Source organism: Saccopteryx leptura, chromosome 10 (genome assembly GCF_036850995.1).
Source record: "Saccopteryx leptura isolate mSacLep1 chromosome 10, mSacLep1_pri_phased_curated, whole genome shotgun sequence".
NCBI classification, from domain to species: domain Eukaryota; kingdom Metazoa; phylum Chordata; class Mammalia; order Chiroptera; family Emballonuridae; genus Saccopteryx; species Saccopteryx leptura.
This window is the reverse complement of record NC_089512.1, coordinates 76802449-76818195: the sequence shown is the minus strand read 5'-3', so window position 1 is coordinate 76818195 and position 15747 is coordinate 76802449. Positions and strand designations below refer to the sequence as shown.

The window sequence follows — 15747 nt, the reverse complement described above, 5'->3', positions numbered from 1 at the left end:
GATGAGGTTTTCCCAAGGCCCTTGCAGTCCAATGGCAGAGAGTAAATACAGTAGGATACGGAGAGTGTTTTGATAAGTCTACCTGGCTGGATAGGTTGGTTGGTTGGAGCATTGTTCTGAAGCACAGAGGTTGCTGGTCTGATCCTCAGTCAGGGCACATATGGGAAAAGATTGATGTTCCTGTGTCTCTTCCTTTCTGAAATTAATAAATAAAATAATAAAATAACATAGAAAATAGAAAAGGAAACAAGTCCAAGTTACTATGACAGCACATGGTTAGGGCTTCAGCCAGATCTGGGAACTGGTGGGGCCCGGGAAAGCTCCCAGGAGGGTCTAATTCCTAAACTCGGTTTGAAGCAAGGAAGCCAGTGCAGGGATGTGGGGGAGAGGCTGGAGAGGGGAGCCTGGCCTGTCGTAAGCAAGTGCGCGTGGTGCAGGGACGTGGGGGAGAGGCTGGAGAGGGGAGCCTGGCCTGTCGTAAGTAAGTAAATGCGCGTGGTGCAGGGACGTGGGGGAGAGGCTGGAGAGGGGAGCCTGGCCTGTCGTAAACAAGTGCGCGTGGTGCAGGGACGTGGGGGAGAGGCTGGAGAGGGGAGCCTGGCCTGTCGTAAGCAAGTGCGCGTGGTGCAGGGACGTGGGGGAGAGGCTGGAGAGGGGAGCCTGGCCTGTCGTAAGCAAGTGCGCGTGGTGCACGGTCGCAGGAGCACAGTGCGCGGCAGCAAGAGCAGGTCCTGACGGCTGTGGGGGACACCTGCAGGGTGTATGCCTCGCCCTGAGGATGAGGAGAAGGCACTGAAGGGGCCCAAGCTGCAGGAGGGCGAGAGGAGAAAAATGCCGCGCCGCATCGTGTGAAGGGGCCACGCGGGCCCAGGGACACACTGCTGCTCACCGACGTCACCTTAGAACCTGATTAACAGGGTTGCAGTCATGGGGGGGGGGGGGCAAAGCAGGTTCTTGGGAGGTGAACAAACTTACTCTTTCTGTGTATAAAGTACAGATATAGGATATGTTACAGGTGTTAAAATTTCATTGGGAGGTAGCAGTTAGGAAAAACATGTCTGTAAAGGACCCTTGGGAGAGGTAGCAGTGAAAGGAAAACACTGAGAAACACCGCCTGAGACAAGGCTCCTCCATCGCCTCCAGTGCCCTCACCTGCAGAGGAGAGCTAGGAAACGCACCCTTGGGGTCACGTGAGGGTCATGTGTGAGTGCTGGGGCATGCATTGGTAGGTATTAATTCTGGGGCTGGTGTGCCTAAAACAAAGTTGTTCTCTGATAAAGAAAGCTCAGAGTTGCAGATCTAAGTGAATGTTGTCCTTCACATGTAATCATACTACAGCCTTACATAATTTCTAGTCATGTGTCTATTGCTTAAGACATTGGCGGAAGTAACTTGGAATTTCTAGAGTTTATTCTTTTGAATGATCTAAGTAGTGCAAAGTATTTATCCTAGAAGTAGTTACCCATTATCTGTGTGAAACTATTAATAAACAGAGTATAACTGCAGGTGAACGGACTGAGCAGAGTCGCTTTGGTCCCAGAAGGGAGAGTTTAATGAAGTTGTTTTGGGTGATGCTCCCGATGGGCCCAAAGGCAGTTCCCGAGGAGCACACCCCTAAGTCCTTAGGGGAGACGCAGGACCCGCCCCACCGCCCTCCCAACACAGCTCTGGAAACTGGTGGTCAGCTGCCTGCACTCAGGTTGTAGAGGAAGCTTCACTAGCTGCTGCAGCAGATGTAACCCCGACACCCCGGGGGCCTCACAACTCGAGCTTCGTTTCTCACCCACGTGAAGTCCGAGGGGCTGGGCAGCCCTCCTCCACAAGTGGCTCTTTCTGGAACATGTGTCTTCCAAAGTGCTGCAGTGCGGAGAGAAAAATCGAGGAGGCACACAGCTCTTACTGTATAAGACACTCCCATGTATAAGACACACCTTAATTTTGGGGCCCGAAATTTTTTTTTAAATGTATTACATAAAGTTATTGAACTCAAGTTTTATTCATCATAAAATTCATACAACTCCTCATCTGCATGATGAAGCAGGAAATGCAGTAAAAAAAATCTACAACCACTGTATAAGACGCACCCAGTTTTTAGACCCCAAATTTTTCAGAACAGGGTGCGTCTTATACATGGGGAAATATGGTAACTGGTGCAGAGTGGAATCCTTCAACACCATTCACTCCCCATGGGCCCGAGATGGTCACACACTCTAAGAACACAAGATAAGATGGAGCACATGGGGATTTGATGACCACTGCCACAGTACTCTTAAGTATTTAGACCCATTGGTGTCACTGGGTTGAGCATGTTTCCTGAAAGGGACACCTTTGGAGGACAATCATCAGTCTCATCTCTTCACATCTGGCCAGAGCTAAAAAATACAGGTAGAGACTTTTTTTTTGTCAACTGAAAGATCTACAGAGGCCCATTAGAGACTATTTGAGCAGTATTTTTACAGGCAGCAGCGTGGATTTGTGGGAGAAATTTATTTAAAATATTAGCTGAGGTATTCCAGGTAGGATGCTATTGTCCCCTCTGGAATGCTCCTTGCAAAGGTCTGTCTTAAAGAGATATAGGAACCAAAATCCATGACAATGCAGAAGTTGCTATGAAGCTAGGCAGAAATACCTGCAAAGTGCCTGGGACGGGTCAAGGTTGTGGGGCAGCTAATGAAGATACAGTCAGTGAAAATCAACTCCTAGTTACAGCTTGCCTCGTCTTGTCAGCGATGCCTTATGTGTGCCTCTTCAATACTGCAGTGTACATCAACCATACAGTGGTTCAGAGCTGTAATAGTTACTATTGAAATGAGGGAGAAAATTGGTTTAATTGTTGTGGGAGTGTGTCATTTTGGCCTTAATACTCAATATGGTAATAAAACACACCTTTTAAAGACTTAAGTGCATTCCCTGAGCTCTGGCTCCCCTGCCTAACCCACAATGAGCTGTTTATGTACACTAATGTGCGACATTTTCTGAAGGGACTTGGAGTAGCAAGTAGTGCAGCTGCAGTCACTCAAAGAAAAAGGGGACATTTTAGGAAAGGTTTGCTTTTGATTTGCACTGCATTTGGTCAGTGCTGGGAGAAGCGCTGTGTTCAGGGTGTCCAGTCAGCACAGGAGGGTATGTGGCTTGGTTACTTACTAGCTTGTTCTGGAGAATAGCTTAGCTACTGTGAGCGATATGTTACTGTCCACTTAAAATTGTGAGTACTACAAACACATTTTTACCTTGAGTATTTTTATCTTCTGGAATCTTGAGGAAAACTGCTTTGAATATAGCTCTCCCCTCTCTGATCAGCAAAGTCTCACCCTTGAAGTGGCTTTATATACCAGAAGACTTACTGAGCCAAGAATCTTTTATTGAATATTTATCATACCAGACATGTGCCAAGCTGACGATATTGCCACCTGATCAGCATTCCAATTCTAGGAATTACAACCTGTTTTGCAAATCAGAAAACTGAGGCTTAGTGACATACCCAGGTCACAGGGTTGATCTTTGGTAGACCCTGGATTTGAAGCCGGCCAACTTGATAGCATACATAGCACACCGTCTTAATCATTACACTGTTTGCCTCAATGAGGAGTGGTGTGCCTAGAGCCATTGACTTCCTTCCATAGCCTGTTTTTATAGCACATGTTTGTATGTTGAAAAGATCTTATGGTTTGAATTGCCAAAAATTATGGAAGAAAAATTCTGAGGACCAACTGTCTGTTCAGGTGTTCTAGAAGCTCACTAGATTCTGATGTTGAATAATATAGCCTGTTTGTTTTCTCTTAGTCCCAGCTGTTCAATGCTAGTTACCTTGATGACAAATTGAGCATCTTACTGACCATATTGCTGGCTTAGAAAAGAACTTTCCAGAAGGGTAGAGCTGCTCTACTTCTCAGATTCAGAAAGGGCTGTACTAACTACATGGACTCTCGGAATAGAAAGCTAGGAACCTGAAGTGGGAAATGTAGCATCTGACCCAGGTTTGTTCCAGTTTAGTATTAGAAGGATTTCATGCTCTGGCTGAGAGAGCCACGTCACTGCTCAGCACATGACCACGCCACCTACAAATGCTGTAGTGAAACCAGTCAGTACCGACTTAGCCCCCGAGGCACAGAGAAGCGGGCCTCTCTTTCCCTCCCATTGTTAGGCTTTCAGAAGTGTTGCCACCTGCTGGTGCCCTTCATTAAGAATGCTGTTTGTGAAAACAAGTGAGTTTTGTTGACTTGGCAATTTTTTTCTCCCCTGGATGTCCAGTGGGGTTTGTGTTAGCACAACAGACTCTAGCGAACAAACAGATGCATGTGAAAGTGAGATGTGGGCGTGTGGTAACACCCTTCTCTTGCTCGTGGAATGACTGGCCACATGTGCCCCAGTAGAGCTCCAAACTGCCCGGCCCCAGCAGCAACAATGAACTCAGAGCTGCTGTGGCCGGGCACTCTGCACCCATGTGCTCTGGCCACTGGCCCTTCCAGTTTACTCAGTGATGGGGTCTGGCTCAGAAATTTGCTCCTTTTCCCCAGCAAAGCCACAAAGGAGACAGGTGCAATAGGAATGGTTTCTGCATGCAGGTGACTGTGAACAGTTGACAAAGGGGAAACATCACTAATCACAGCAACCCATAATGGTGGGATTCATACAAAGCACACATCATACTGTTTAACCTCATAGCAGCTAGGTGTAATAGCCAACGTGGCCAGGACTGCCCCCCTTCCCAGTGAGGGAAGTTTCCAAAATGGAAATGACTTGCCCAGGATCGCACAGCTAGTAAGTTTGGTTTGGTTTTGTTGACCTAAGACCCTTTATGGCTGACCCCTGTGTATTCCTTCCTCCCTTTGTTAGTCAAAAACATTTCTTAACCATCTAGTTTGTGGCGGGCACTGGGGATTCTGTGAGGAGATGGAGTTTCTGTCTTCAAGGAGCTTGTAGGTTAACAGAGGGGATAAGCCAGTAAGCAAAGGTTATCCCAAATAGAGGTCAAATACTTGTGGCCTCCAGGCCGATTTGATTTAGCTGACATTGTTTTAAAAAATCTGAATTATTTCAGGCCCTGGCCGGTTGGCTCAGTGGTAGAGCGTCGGCCTGGCGTGCAGGAGTCCCGGGTTCGATTCCCGGCCAGGGCACACAGGAGAAGCGCCCATCTGCTTCTCCACCCCTCCCCCTCTCCTTCCTCTCTGTCTCTCTCTTCCCCTCCCGCAGCCAAGGCTCCATTGGAGCAAAGTTTGCCCGGGCGCTGGGGATGGCTCTGTGGCCTCTGCCTCAGGTGCTAGAATGGCTCTGGTTGCAACAGAGCAACACCCCAGATGGGCAGAGCATCGCCCCCTGGTGGGCATGCTGGGTGGATCCCGGTCTGGCACATGCAGGAGTCTGTCTGACTGCCTCCTCGTTTCCAACTTCAGAAAAATACAAAAAAAAAAATCTGAATTATTTCAAAAATAGGAAAATATTACTTAAAACCCCAGCTGTCTAGGTTCTGGCCCTCAATTGGGAGAGCCAGTGATGTTCTCACATCCCTGTGACATGGGTGGGCTGCACAGAGAGACCCGCGGTGGCCCCTCTCCAGGGCACCCTCTCTAACAGACGTCTGCCCGTCCCTGCCCTCCCTGCAGTCCCCTGCCTGGCCTCCTTCTGCAGACAGTTGAATTCCCAGGTTGCAGTGGTGGGCACCCATAGTCAGAGAGCCTGTGCTCGGGAAGGCACTGACCCACCACGGGCTGTGATGGGAGGGAGATGGAGCCAGGATAGGCTTCTTGGATGAGAGAGTGTTTGGCTGTGATTTTTACAGAACAGAGAAAAACAACAAGTGCTCTGGGCAAAGGGAGCTGTGTTGGAACTGACCAAGAGGCAGTCAGTTGTGACGTGTCCAGGACTGTCACAGAAAACGCTCTCAAACTGCCCTTCCTCTATGCAAAATAAAGTCTACTGTTATTGGTAGACTCAAGATTCTTTTCCAGGCGATTCCACCTATGCAGAGGCACTGGGTCGGTCCCAGCGACTTCTGCAGGGGAGGGAATGAGAAACAAAGGATAGGTTCACGTGCAGCTTTTTTCAGTCTAGAAAAATCCGAGCTCACAAGTCATACTTTTTGGTGGTTTTGTACTATCACCATTATCTTTTCTGCAAACAGACTATTCATGGAACACTGGTATTCCCGCATTATATTTTTCTAAAACTGGTGAGGGTCTGACAGTCCTTTCTTTCTGGAACCCCTTTTTCTGTGGATGTATTTTGATAATGTTTTTAATCATTAGAAATAATTTTTATAATTCAACTCTTTAAAACCTGACAGTGTTTCAAGCTAGTGGGGAGAGCTAAGGTGCATTTCATGATCTGAAGTATTTATGGCTTGAGTTCAGGATAACGGCTGTTAAACTATCTTGCTCTGAGATGCTGAAAGGTGGGGGAGGCTCAGTTTCCCCAGCTGTTCCTGGAGGGGGGCACCTTTTCCTTCTTTCTCCAGCAGCCGGTGCAGGAGATCTGGGCCACGTGGCAGCTAATGTGTCCAATCCCTGGTAACTTTTTGCTCAATAACTATCCTAATGGCTACTCTTGGGCCTTTCAGAATTCAAGAAAACTGTCAGTTCTGCCCCCTGCTGTCGAGTTGGCCCTGAGATTCCGTCAAAGCTCTTGAAACAGGCTAACCTGTAGACTTTAGCTGAAAGCAGGGAGAGAGGGAGAGATTCACCGCCAAAGGTTGCCCCTTCAACATGCTCACTGCTACTTACAAGGCGGGCTGGGAAGGAAGACTTGGACACTTGTTTAAACTGAGCTCACTTCTCAGGAAAGGCAAACTCTGTTAAGGTGTCGGTGCACATAACCGACACCTTTCTTCGGATTTCTTAGGGTGACGTGTCCTCTCTCCCAGGGCAGCTTGTGTGTGCCCTGTTGGTGTGCTCACATCGTCCCCTGGTAGAGTTATTAGTTACTGGTGTGCTCATGTCCCCCCTGGGTGGTAGAGGTATGAGTTACTGGTGTGCTCACGTCGCCCCCTGGGTGGTAGAGGTATGAGTTACTGGTGTGCTCACGTCGCCCCCTGGGTGGTAGAGGTATGAGTTACTGGTGTGCTCACGTCGCCCCCTGGGTGGTAGAGGTATTAGTTACTGGTGTGCTCACGTCGCCCCCTGGGTGGTAGAGGTATTAGTTACTGGTGTGCTCACGTCCCCCCTGGGTGGTAGAGGTATTAGTTACTGGTGTGCTCACGTCGCCCCCTGGGTGGTAGAGGTATGAGTTACTGGTGTGGTCACGACCCCCCTGGGTGGTAGAGGTATGAGTTACTGGTGTGCTCACGTCCCCCCTGGGTGGTAGAGGTATTAGTTACTGGTGTGCTCACGTTGCTCCCTGAGGTGTAGAGGTATTAGTTACTGGTGTGCTCACGTCCCCCCTGGGGTGTAGAGGTATTAGTTACTGGTGTGCTCACGTCCCCCCTGGGTGGTAGAGGTATTAGTTACTGGTGTGCTCACATCGCCCCCTGGGTGGTAGAGGTATGAGTTACTGGTGTGCTCACGTTGCCCCCTGGGGTGTAGAGGTATTAGTTACTGGTGTGCTCACATCGCCCCCTGGGTGGTAGAGGTATTAGTTACTGGTGTGCTCACGTTGCCCCCTGGGGTGTAGAGGTATTAGTTACTGGTGTGCTCACGTCCCCCCTGGGTGGTAGAGGTATTAGTTACTGGTGTGCTCACGTCCCCCCTGGGGTGTAGAGGTATTAGTTACTGGTGTGCTCACGTCCCCCCTGCGGTGTAGAGGTAGGAGTTACTGGTGTGCTCACGTCCCCCCTGGGTGGTAGAGGTATTAGTTACTGGTGTGCTCACGTCCCCCCTGGGTGGTAGAGGTATTAGTTACTGGTGTGCTCACATCGCCCCCTGGGTGGTAGAGGTGTGAGTTACTGGTGTGCTCACGTCTCCCCTGGGGTGTAGAGGTATGAGTTACTGGTGTGCTCACGTTGCCCCCTGGTGTGTAGAGGTATTAGTTACTGGTGTGCTCATGTCCCCCCTGGGTGGTAGAGGTATGAGTTACTGGTGTGCTCACGTCCCCCCTGGGTGGTAGAGGTATGAGTTACTGGTGTGCTCACGTCCCCCCTGGGGTGTAGAGGTATTAGTTACTGGTGTGCTCACGTCCCCCCTGGGGTGTAGAGGTATTAGTTACTGGTGTGCTCATGTCCCCCCTGGGTGGTAGAGGTATGAGTTACTGGTGTGCTCACGTCGCCCCCTGGGTGGTAGAGGTATGAGTTACTGGTGTGCTCACGTCCCCCCTGGGGTGTAGAGGTATTAGTTACTGGTGTGCTCACGTCGCCCCTGGGGTGTAGAGGTATTAGTTACTGGTGTGCTCACGTCCCCCCTGGGGTGTAGAGGTATTAGTTACTGGTGTGCTCACGTCCCCCCTGGGGTGTAGAGGTATTAGTTACTGGTGTGCTCATGTCGCCCCCTGGGTGGTAGAGGTATGAGTTACTGGTGTGCTCACGTCCCCCCTGGGGTGTAGAGGTATGAGTTACTGGTGTGCTCACGTCCCCCCTGGTGTGTAGAGGTATTAGTTACTGGTGTGCTCACGTCGCCCCTGGGGTGTAGAGGTATTAGTTACTGGTGTGCTCACGTCCCCCCTGGGGTGTAGAGGTATTAGTTACTGGTGTGCTCACGTCCCCCCTGGGTGGTAGAGGTATGAGTTACTGGTGTGCTCACATCCCCCCTGGGTGGTAGAGGTATGAGTTACTGGTGTGCTCACGTCCCCCCTGGGGTGTAGAGGTATTAGTTACTGGTGTGCTCACGTCGCCCCCTGGTAGAGGTAGGAGTTACTGGTTTGCTGGCATGTGCTTCCCGGGGAAGTGTTGTCAGTTACGGGTGGAGTTTCAGGCGCCTGTGAGCGTCTGTGAGTGAAACTGCGGAGCTGCCGGCTCCACTCCAAAACTCCCGCAAGAACGAATCTGGCAGTATTCAGACTAGGGCGAAGGGTTGAAAAGAAGTCTAAATATTTTAGGAAGCTGCAAATTTCAAGTTTTTATGAAAATTTGCAAAAACACTAACACAGTCATGAATCTTCAGATTAATGTTTGTAGCCGCACTGAGGATATGTGCGTGGTGTTTTGGGGACAGTTGTAGTTCCAGAGTGTGCTCAATAGAGGGAGACAAGTTCTGAATTACAGCACTCCTCCCTCTCCTGCCCCCCTTATTAATCAGATTCCCAAGTTTTTATTTTTCCTGATTTTGGTTCCTGTGCCAAGCACTTTTACCCAATATGGAGCCTAATAATTATCAAAATAAACAAAAGCCTGTATTAGGGAGAAGAAACACCTAATGCTGGCGAGTTAGAGGACGTTTATTTCTAGAAGTAAAAGCTACTAAGTCAATCAGGAGTTAAACAATGTTCTTTGGAATTCTACACCTTATTCAGAGTTCTGCATGGGATTCATCAGACCTTCCTCAAAACAGAACCTCCATGTATCCGAGTTTGTCTTTGCTGTTATATTAACAGAGTTTGGAAATAATCGTACTCATGTCAGTGTGACATCCTAGAGCCCAGGTGGTCAGGGGATAAATAAAATTAAATAACCACTTTCCAGTGTTCTTATGACAAAGGGGCATCTTTCAAAATGCTAGAACCAAGCCTCAGATGCTACAGTTAAGTTTTAAAAGGAAACTAAATGTCAGACTTAGTGAATATTAATAACTGACAGCTGCTTCCCCACACACACACCTCTGAGTGCCTCTCCTACATCTTGCACAGTCTGTTGTGAGTCAGGAAAGTATTGACCAGCAGTGAGAAAATGCATGGGGAAAGACACTAAATTCAGAGAAGTTTGTGGCAGAAGGAATGTTCAAATGGTGCCCACTAGATGCCTGCTAATGAAGTTCTGTTCATTCCAGTGCTACTTTAAGCCATCCTGTTTGCCAGGACAGCATGCCAAACATGGGAAGATAGACATACAGATGAGAAGGGCCAAGACTGGATGCAACAGTCTTAGCCTTGTGTTAATACTCTGGTGATACAGGTTTCTAATATATGAAGACAGCTTTTTAAGAGCAAAGTTCCCATTTCGTGTTTTATACCTCAGCATAAAAATTCTTAATAAAACCAGCCACCTTTGTGTGTAAGCTCTTTTTTGAAAATGTCCCAAAGGAGTCCTGATGAGAGGGATGCCTGTGTTAGGTGGGAGGGAGGGTATTTGTATGGAAACCTTGGTGCAAAGTTGAAAGTACTGTCTTCTACACCTGTTTTCTCTCTCTCTCTCTCTCTCTCTCTCTCTCTGTCTTTTTTTTTTTTCTCGTTCATTTAGAGGGTGTAACAAAATAAAGTCGAAGGGCTTTCCCAGACGTTTCCATGAAGTGCCTTCTTCTGGGGAGAGAGGAGAGAAGGGGAGCAGGTGAGGGACGGTCGAGCTCCAGCGGGGGCGCCTCTGTGCTGGGACTGGCTTGCTGGGCTTCTGCTTTGTGGCCGTGATGGCTCATGCGCAAGCTCACCTGTCCTGACCCGCCAGCCCCAGAAGTAAGACTTGCGAGCACCAGTGCGGCTCGCGGGGAGCTGGCCCGCCCGGAGCGTGCCCGCGTGTGCTTGCTTTGCTCTCTGCCGCTCCACGGGCTGCTTTCTGTTTCCAGGCGGATACCTGTTGGGAGTGTTCTTTGCTTGTGTGTCTGTATGTCCAATGCATCCATTTTCTTTCTAAAATTTCAGATGTTTGCATGTTTTAAAGTTAAAACATTATGCATGCATTTAGCTGTGCAGGAGAAAAATATCTTTTAAGGAATCTAAATATTTATATATAGATAAGTTAGGGAAGAAGAGTAGGAAGTGGAGAGTAAAGTGGGTAAATGGGGATGTGTCATGTATTTTTCCATAAGAAGGATGAAATTTTAAAACTAAAGTAAAGGCACAGCTTCTGGATAGCTTGAATACTTGGAAAAAATGATTGTCCTGGAAAATTTATAATAAACCTTTAGAAGTCATGATTATGCGGTCTCACTCACCACACCTAACCTCTTGATGCTATTTCCGGACTATTATCTAGGCAAACTTCACTTACTATTAATGTGGTGATTATTATTTTAATATTAAATGGCCAATTAAGATCATTCACTAATCAATCAAATATTGTAAGAAATCCTTTATGCCCATTAATAGAATTTATGTTCAAATTTTTACATGGAATGATTTATCTAGATGTAACATCTGCAGATAAATCAGATTACTGGTGAAATTTTCAATATCCATTCACTATAATAAGGTCTACCTCTGAGGTCTGAGAAGGTATGCTAGAAGAATTACGGAAGATTAATGAGCAGCTCTGTGATCTATCTTCGTTTAAGCTGTATGGTGCACTTTTGGCCTTGCAGGTAAAGGCAGTCGCTGCTGACGCCGGTAACACAACTATTCTTTCTATGATCTATTTTTACTTATTGAAACTATTCTGTTTCTAATCCATTTTCAAAGCTCCAAGGGTGAAAACCGGAAAAGAAACCTGTCTGTATAGCTGTAGAGTCAGAGATCTAATCTGAGAGCCTCAGACATCTCATCACCTCCTCACTTCATGTGTGGTCCACTACACACCTAGTGAGTCTCGTAGCGCAGAGAAGCCACACCCCTCACACAGCTCAGACATCTCATCACCTCCTCACTTCATGTGTGGTCCACTACACACCTAGTGAGTCTCGTAGCGCAGAGAAACCACACCCCTCACACAGCTCAGACATCACCTCCTCACTTCATGTGTGGTCCACTACACACCTAGTGAGTCTCGTAGCGCAGAGAAGCCACACCCCCTCACACAGCTCAGACATCACCTCCTCACTTCATGTGTGGTCCACTACACACCTAGTGAGTCTCGTAGCGCAGAGAAGCCACACCCCTCACACAGCTCAGACATCACCTCCTCACTTCATGTGTGGTCCACTACACACCTAGTGAGTCTCGTAGCGCAGAGAAGCCACACCCCCTCACACAGCTCAGACATCACCTCCTCACTTCATGTGTGGTCCACTACACACCTAGTGAGTCTCGTAGCGCAGAGAAGCCACACCCCCTCACACAGCTCAGACATCACCTCCTCACTTCATGTGTGGTCCACTACACACCTAGTGAGTCTCGTAGTGCAGAGAAGCCACACCCCCTCACCCAGCTCAGAGGTAAACGCGCTCCCCATGTCTAAGTCCTCTCCAGAAACATCGCCTTAGCCACAGGCTGGATTAACTTGTAATTCATGTGCGTGGCCCAAATGCAGGAACATGCTTGTTATAAATGTATTTTTGGTCCTGAGAGGCTGTATTTTGTTACAAGCTGCTGATTTCCTCTGGTTTCCTACTTCTGATGCCCAAGCTTAGGGGAAGCACATCAATGTCATGTAGTTCTAGAAGCTGAGAGCCATCCTGGGGAACTACAGGTGTTTATACACTCCACCTGGTTGTGAATCATGCATTTTACTTGACTTTCTTCATGGAGTATCTGAGAAAGTCAGACTTGAGCTCTGGGTGATCTGGGATCTCACTGCAGCTCTTCCAGCCTCTGTGACCTTGAGCAACTATCTGAAGCCTCTGAGCTTCAGTTTCCTCATCTAGAAAATGGATCTAGTGCTCGTTCCTTCTCATGGGGTTGTGAGGAGTCAGTGAGGTTGCCTATGAAAACTGCCTTGTGTGTGAAGTAGATGATGACGCCACTGAGATGAGGAAGCTGCAGCTCTGAGCTGTCCTCGGCCCCGCCACCCGCATAGGTGGCTGAGTCCTGAACCGTGTCTCTTCTCACTGCGCAGCGAGTTGTGATGACTGCGCAGGGTGCCCAGGTCCTGCCCTCAGAGTCTTCTCCTCCCCACGCTGGCTGGCCTGCCACACTGTGTCCCCCCCAGAGCTTCCCGCCCCTGTTCTTCTCGAGCGTTCTGTGCTCTGAAGGTCCCCAGCCACGGCCCCTGCTGTATCCCAGGGGCTTCTGCATCAGCCTCCTGCCCAGTTCCACCCTCCGCTGCCTGTAAAACGCCTTCAGGACAGGGGCCCCGCCACTAGGGGCCTTCCCCCTCCATGCCTGCGTCTCCATCCAGAATATGGCAGGAAGTCAGGAGAGGAGCCTCAGAAGCTGACAAACATGGCGACCCTCCAGACATTTAAAATACCTGTCACAGAGCCCGTGCTCTCTACCAAAGGGAAGTGTCCAGTTTGCCCTTCTGTCTAACCTACTTGCCTTAACCTCCTCCCACCACGGAGGGAGGGGACCATGAGAAGTAAGAGCTGATGATCCCCCGCGCCCCCAAAAGGCAGACAAAAAACAACAAGAATTAGAAAAAAGTACTTTTCAAAAAGTTGTCCATTCAAGTTTTGTGTAGGTGGTACGTGACATGGTTCAAAAATCAAAAAGTTTAAAATTTTATATGTATATATATATACACACATAAATATATATGTGTGTGTGTGTGTGTATATAAATTTCCCTAGCTCTCCATCCTGTCACCCACCGCCCTGCTCCCTACCTTCTCGCAGACAGGTAACCTCTTCTACTGTTTGTTGTCTGTTCTCCCACACATTGTGTGCAAATGCAGGGTAAGGCCAATGTAGGTTTACAGTTTATTCTTGTTTATTATATATTAATTATTGTATTTTCCATACGAACAACTGTAAACCTACTTTGGTCCCACCCTGCATGACTCTCCCTTATCTCCTTTACACAGTACAATACTGCATACACCGTCACACACCTTTTTTCACGTAACAGTTTCTTTTCTGTGCATATGTAGTCTCTGCGTTCATTTCTATAGCAGCATGGTATTCCTCTGTACAGATGTGGTGTGATGTACTCAGCCAAGTCCCCTGCGGCTGTCATGGAGGTCAGTGGTTTTCAACCTCTGGTCTAGCGACTGGTGCCCCTCCACGATCATCAGGGTGATTAATTCTTTCGCGACTGGTGGTTGAAATACACTGATTTAGGGTTGTTCGCAGTCTTTGTTTTTACAAACAATACCTTGGTGAGTAACTTTGTTTCATTTTCAAGTAGATAAATCTATCTGTAGAATACATTTTTAAAATTGGTGGTATTACAGCTGCGTGCATTTTAATTTTGATGGCTGGTGCCACAGCGCCATCCAGAGTGGGACCTGGGGCTCCTGTCAGTAGTGTGACTTCCTCAGCACAGTGCATTATCTAACTCTGGCATTTTTGTTAACCTCATAGGTGAAAATAATGGTGTCTCAGTATAGTTTTTAAAGGTGTTTGCTCCGAATGGTGAGGTGGAGCATTTCATGTTTATGTCGTCTTTCTTGTGCTATAAACTTTTTCTCATTCTTCATTGGTGGTATTGGTCTTTTTCTAGTCGAGAGATATATCCCTTGTCAGCAATATGGTGCAAAAGTTTCTTCCTAACCTATGCTTTGCCTTTTACCTGTGTTATGCTGCTTTTTTTTTTTTTTTTTTTTTTTTTTGTATTTTTCTGAAGCTGGAAACGGGGAGAGACAGTCAGACAGACTCCCGCATGCGCCCGACCGGGATCCACCCGGCACGCCCACCAGGGGGCGACGCTCTGCCCACCAGGGGCGATGCTCTGCCCCTCCGGGGCGTCGCTCTAGCGCCTGGGGCAGAGGCCAAGGAGCCATCCCCAGCGCCCAGGCCATCTTTGCTCCAATGGAGCCTCGCTGCAGGAGGGGAAGAGAGAGACAGAGGAAGGAGAGGGGGAGGGGTGGAGAAGCAGATGGGCGCTTCTCCTGTGTGCCCTGGCCGGGAATTGAACCCGGGACTTCTGCATGCCAGGCCGACGCTCTACCACTGAGCCAACCGGCCAGGGCCATGCTGCTGCTTTTATAGACTCAGATTTATCCATAAATTTCTTTTCTGTTTTCTGGATTCTGAGTCATCCTTAGAAACCCTTTCTCTATTCTCAGGTTACTTTTTCTTTTAGATACTTTTATGATTTCAAATATTAATCTTAAATTCTTAAATCACTTTGAATATAACCTGGTTGATAGTGTGTTATCTGAAGTCAACTTTTTTCTTCCCCAGATGGTCCCAGGTATTTAAAAAGTCCTCCAATCTGGGGCTGTTCAGTGAAGAGGCACATAATACCTACTTAAAATAGCACTCAACGCAAAAGTCTGACTGACTTATTTCAGTCAGTGTGTTAATGAAATAAGTAGTTGCCAAACAGTTTTTTACCAGACGACTTTAAGATATAGATACTGAATCCTATCTGTAGTACATAAAATGTGAGTTTCAATTTCCTACCGCCTGCCTGAAGTGAGAGGGCCATCCTGTGCCCATTTACACACACACACACACACACACACACACACACACACACACCCAGTACATCGGGGATTGTGTCCCTGCTCTCAGTGGCAAGATGAGCTGGAGAAGCTTTCAAGCTTCAGCCCTGAAAACCAGAACATTCCAGAGTCCTAAGTGTGGAAAACCCCGCCTTCAAGCCTCCTTTTCTGAGTCTCAGCTTGGAGCTGTGGAAAGTGCTGTCCAGAGTTCCCTCCTTAAAGCCAGGTGTCACGTGAAAACTTTCCTGTTCAAGTTGTTGGTCTGGTCAAAATGTGTGTGGTTCATGAAATGAACTTAGCTCTTTTATCTTCTGGAAAGATTACCAGTACTTCAGTCATTCCTAATTGCCAGCAAGCTTAATGTTGCCTTGAGACCACTTACTTGTATATAATTTGTTAATTTTCTCCGACTTTCCTAAGATGTTAATTTCAGGCAATTTGTATCCTCCAACAAAATTATCACTGCAGAAATCAGATTGTTGTCACTCCCTGGTGTAATAAGGGTTGAATGGGACATCTCTCCTACCCATGTGAGA

General features: G+C 47.8%; 1 protein-coding gene across 5 annotated transcripts in view; it reads left to right on the top strand.

Moving 5' to 3' along the window:
• Positions 1–15747, top strand: part of PTPRG (protein tyrosine phosphatase receptor type G) — a 908944-nt gene that overhangs the window by 830920 nt on the left and 62277 nt on the right. For 3 of the 5 annotated variants that reach the window (XM_066351766.1, XM_066351767.1, XM_066351765.1), the window contains one exon: positions 10259–10345. The exons of the other annotated variants lie outside the window; for them this stretch is intronic. In XM_066351766.1, the coding sequence (XP_066207863.1) occupies positions 10259–10345 (87 nt within the window). The remainder of the gene's footprint in view (positions 1–10258; positions 10346–15747) is intronic. 5 annotated transcript variants of the gene reach the window in all.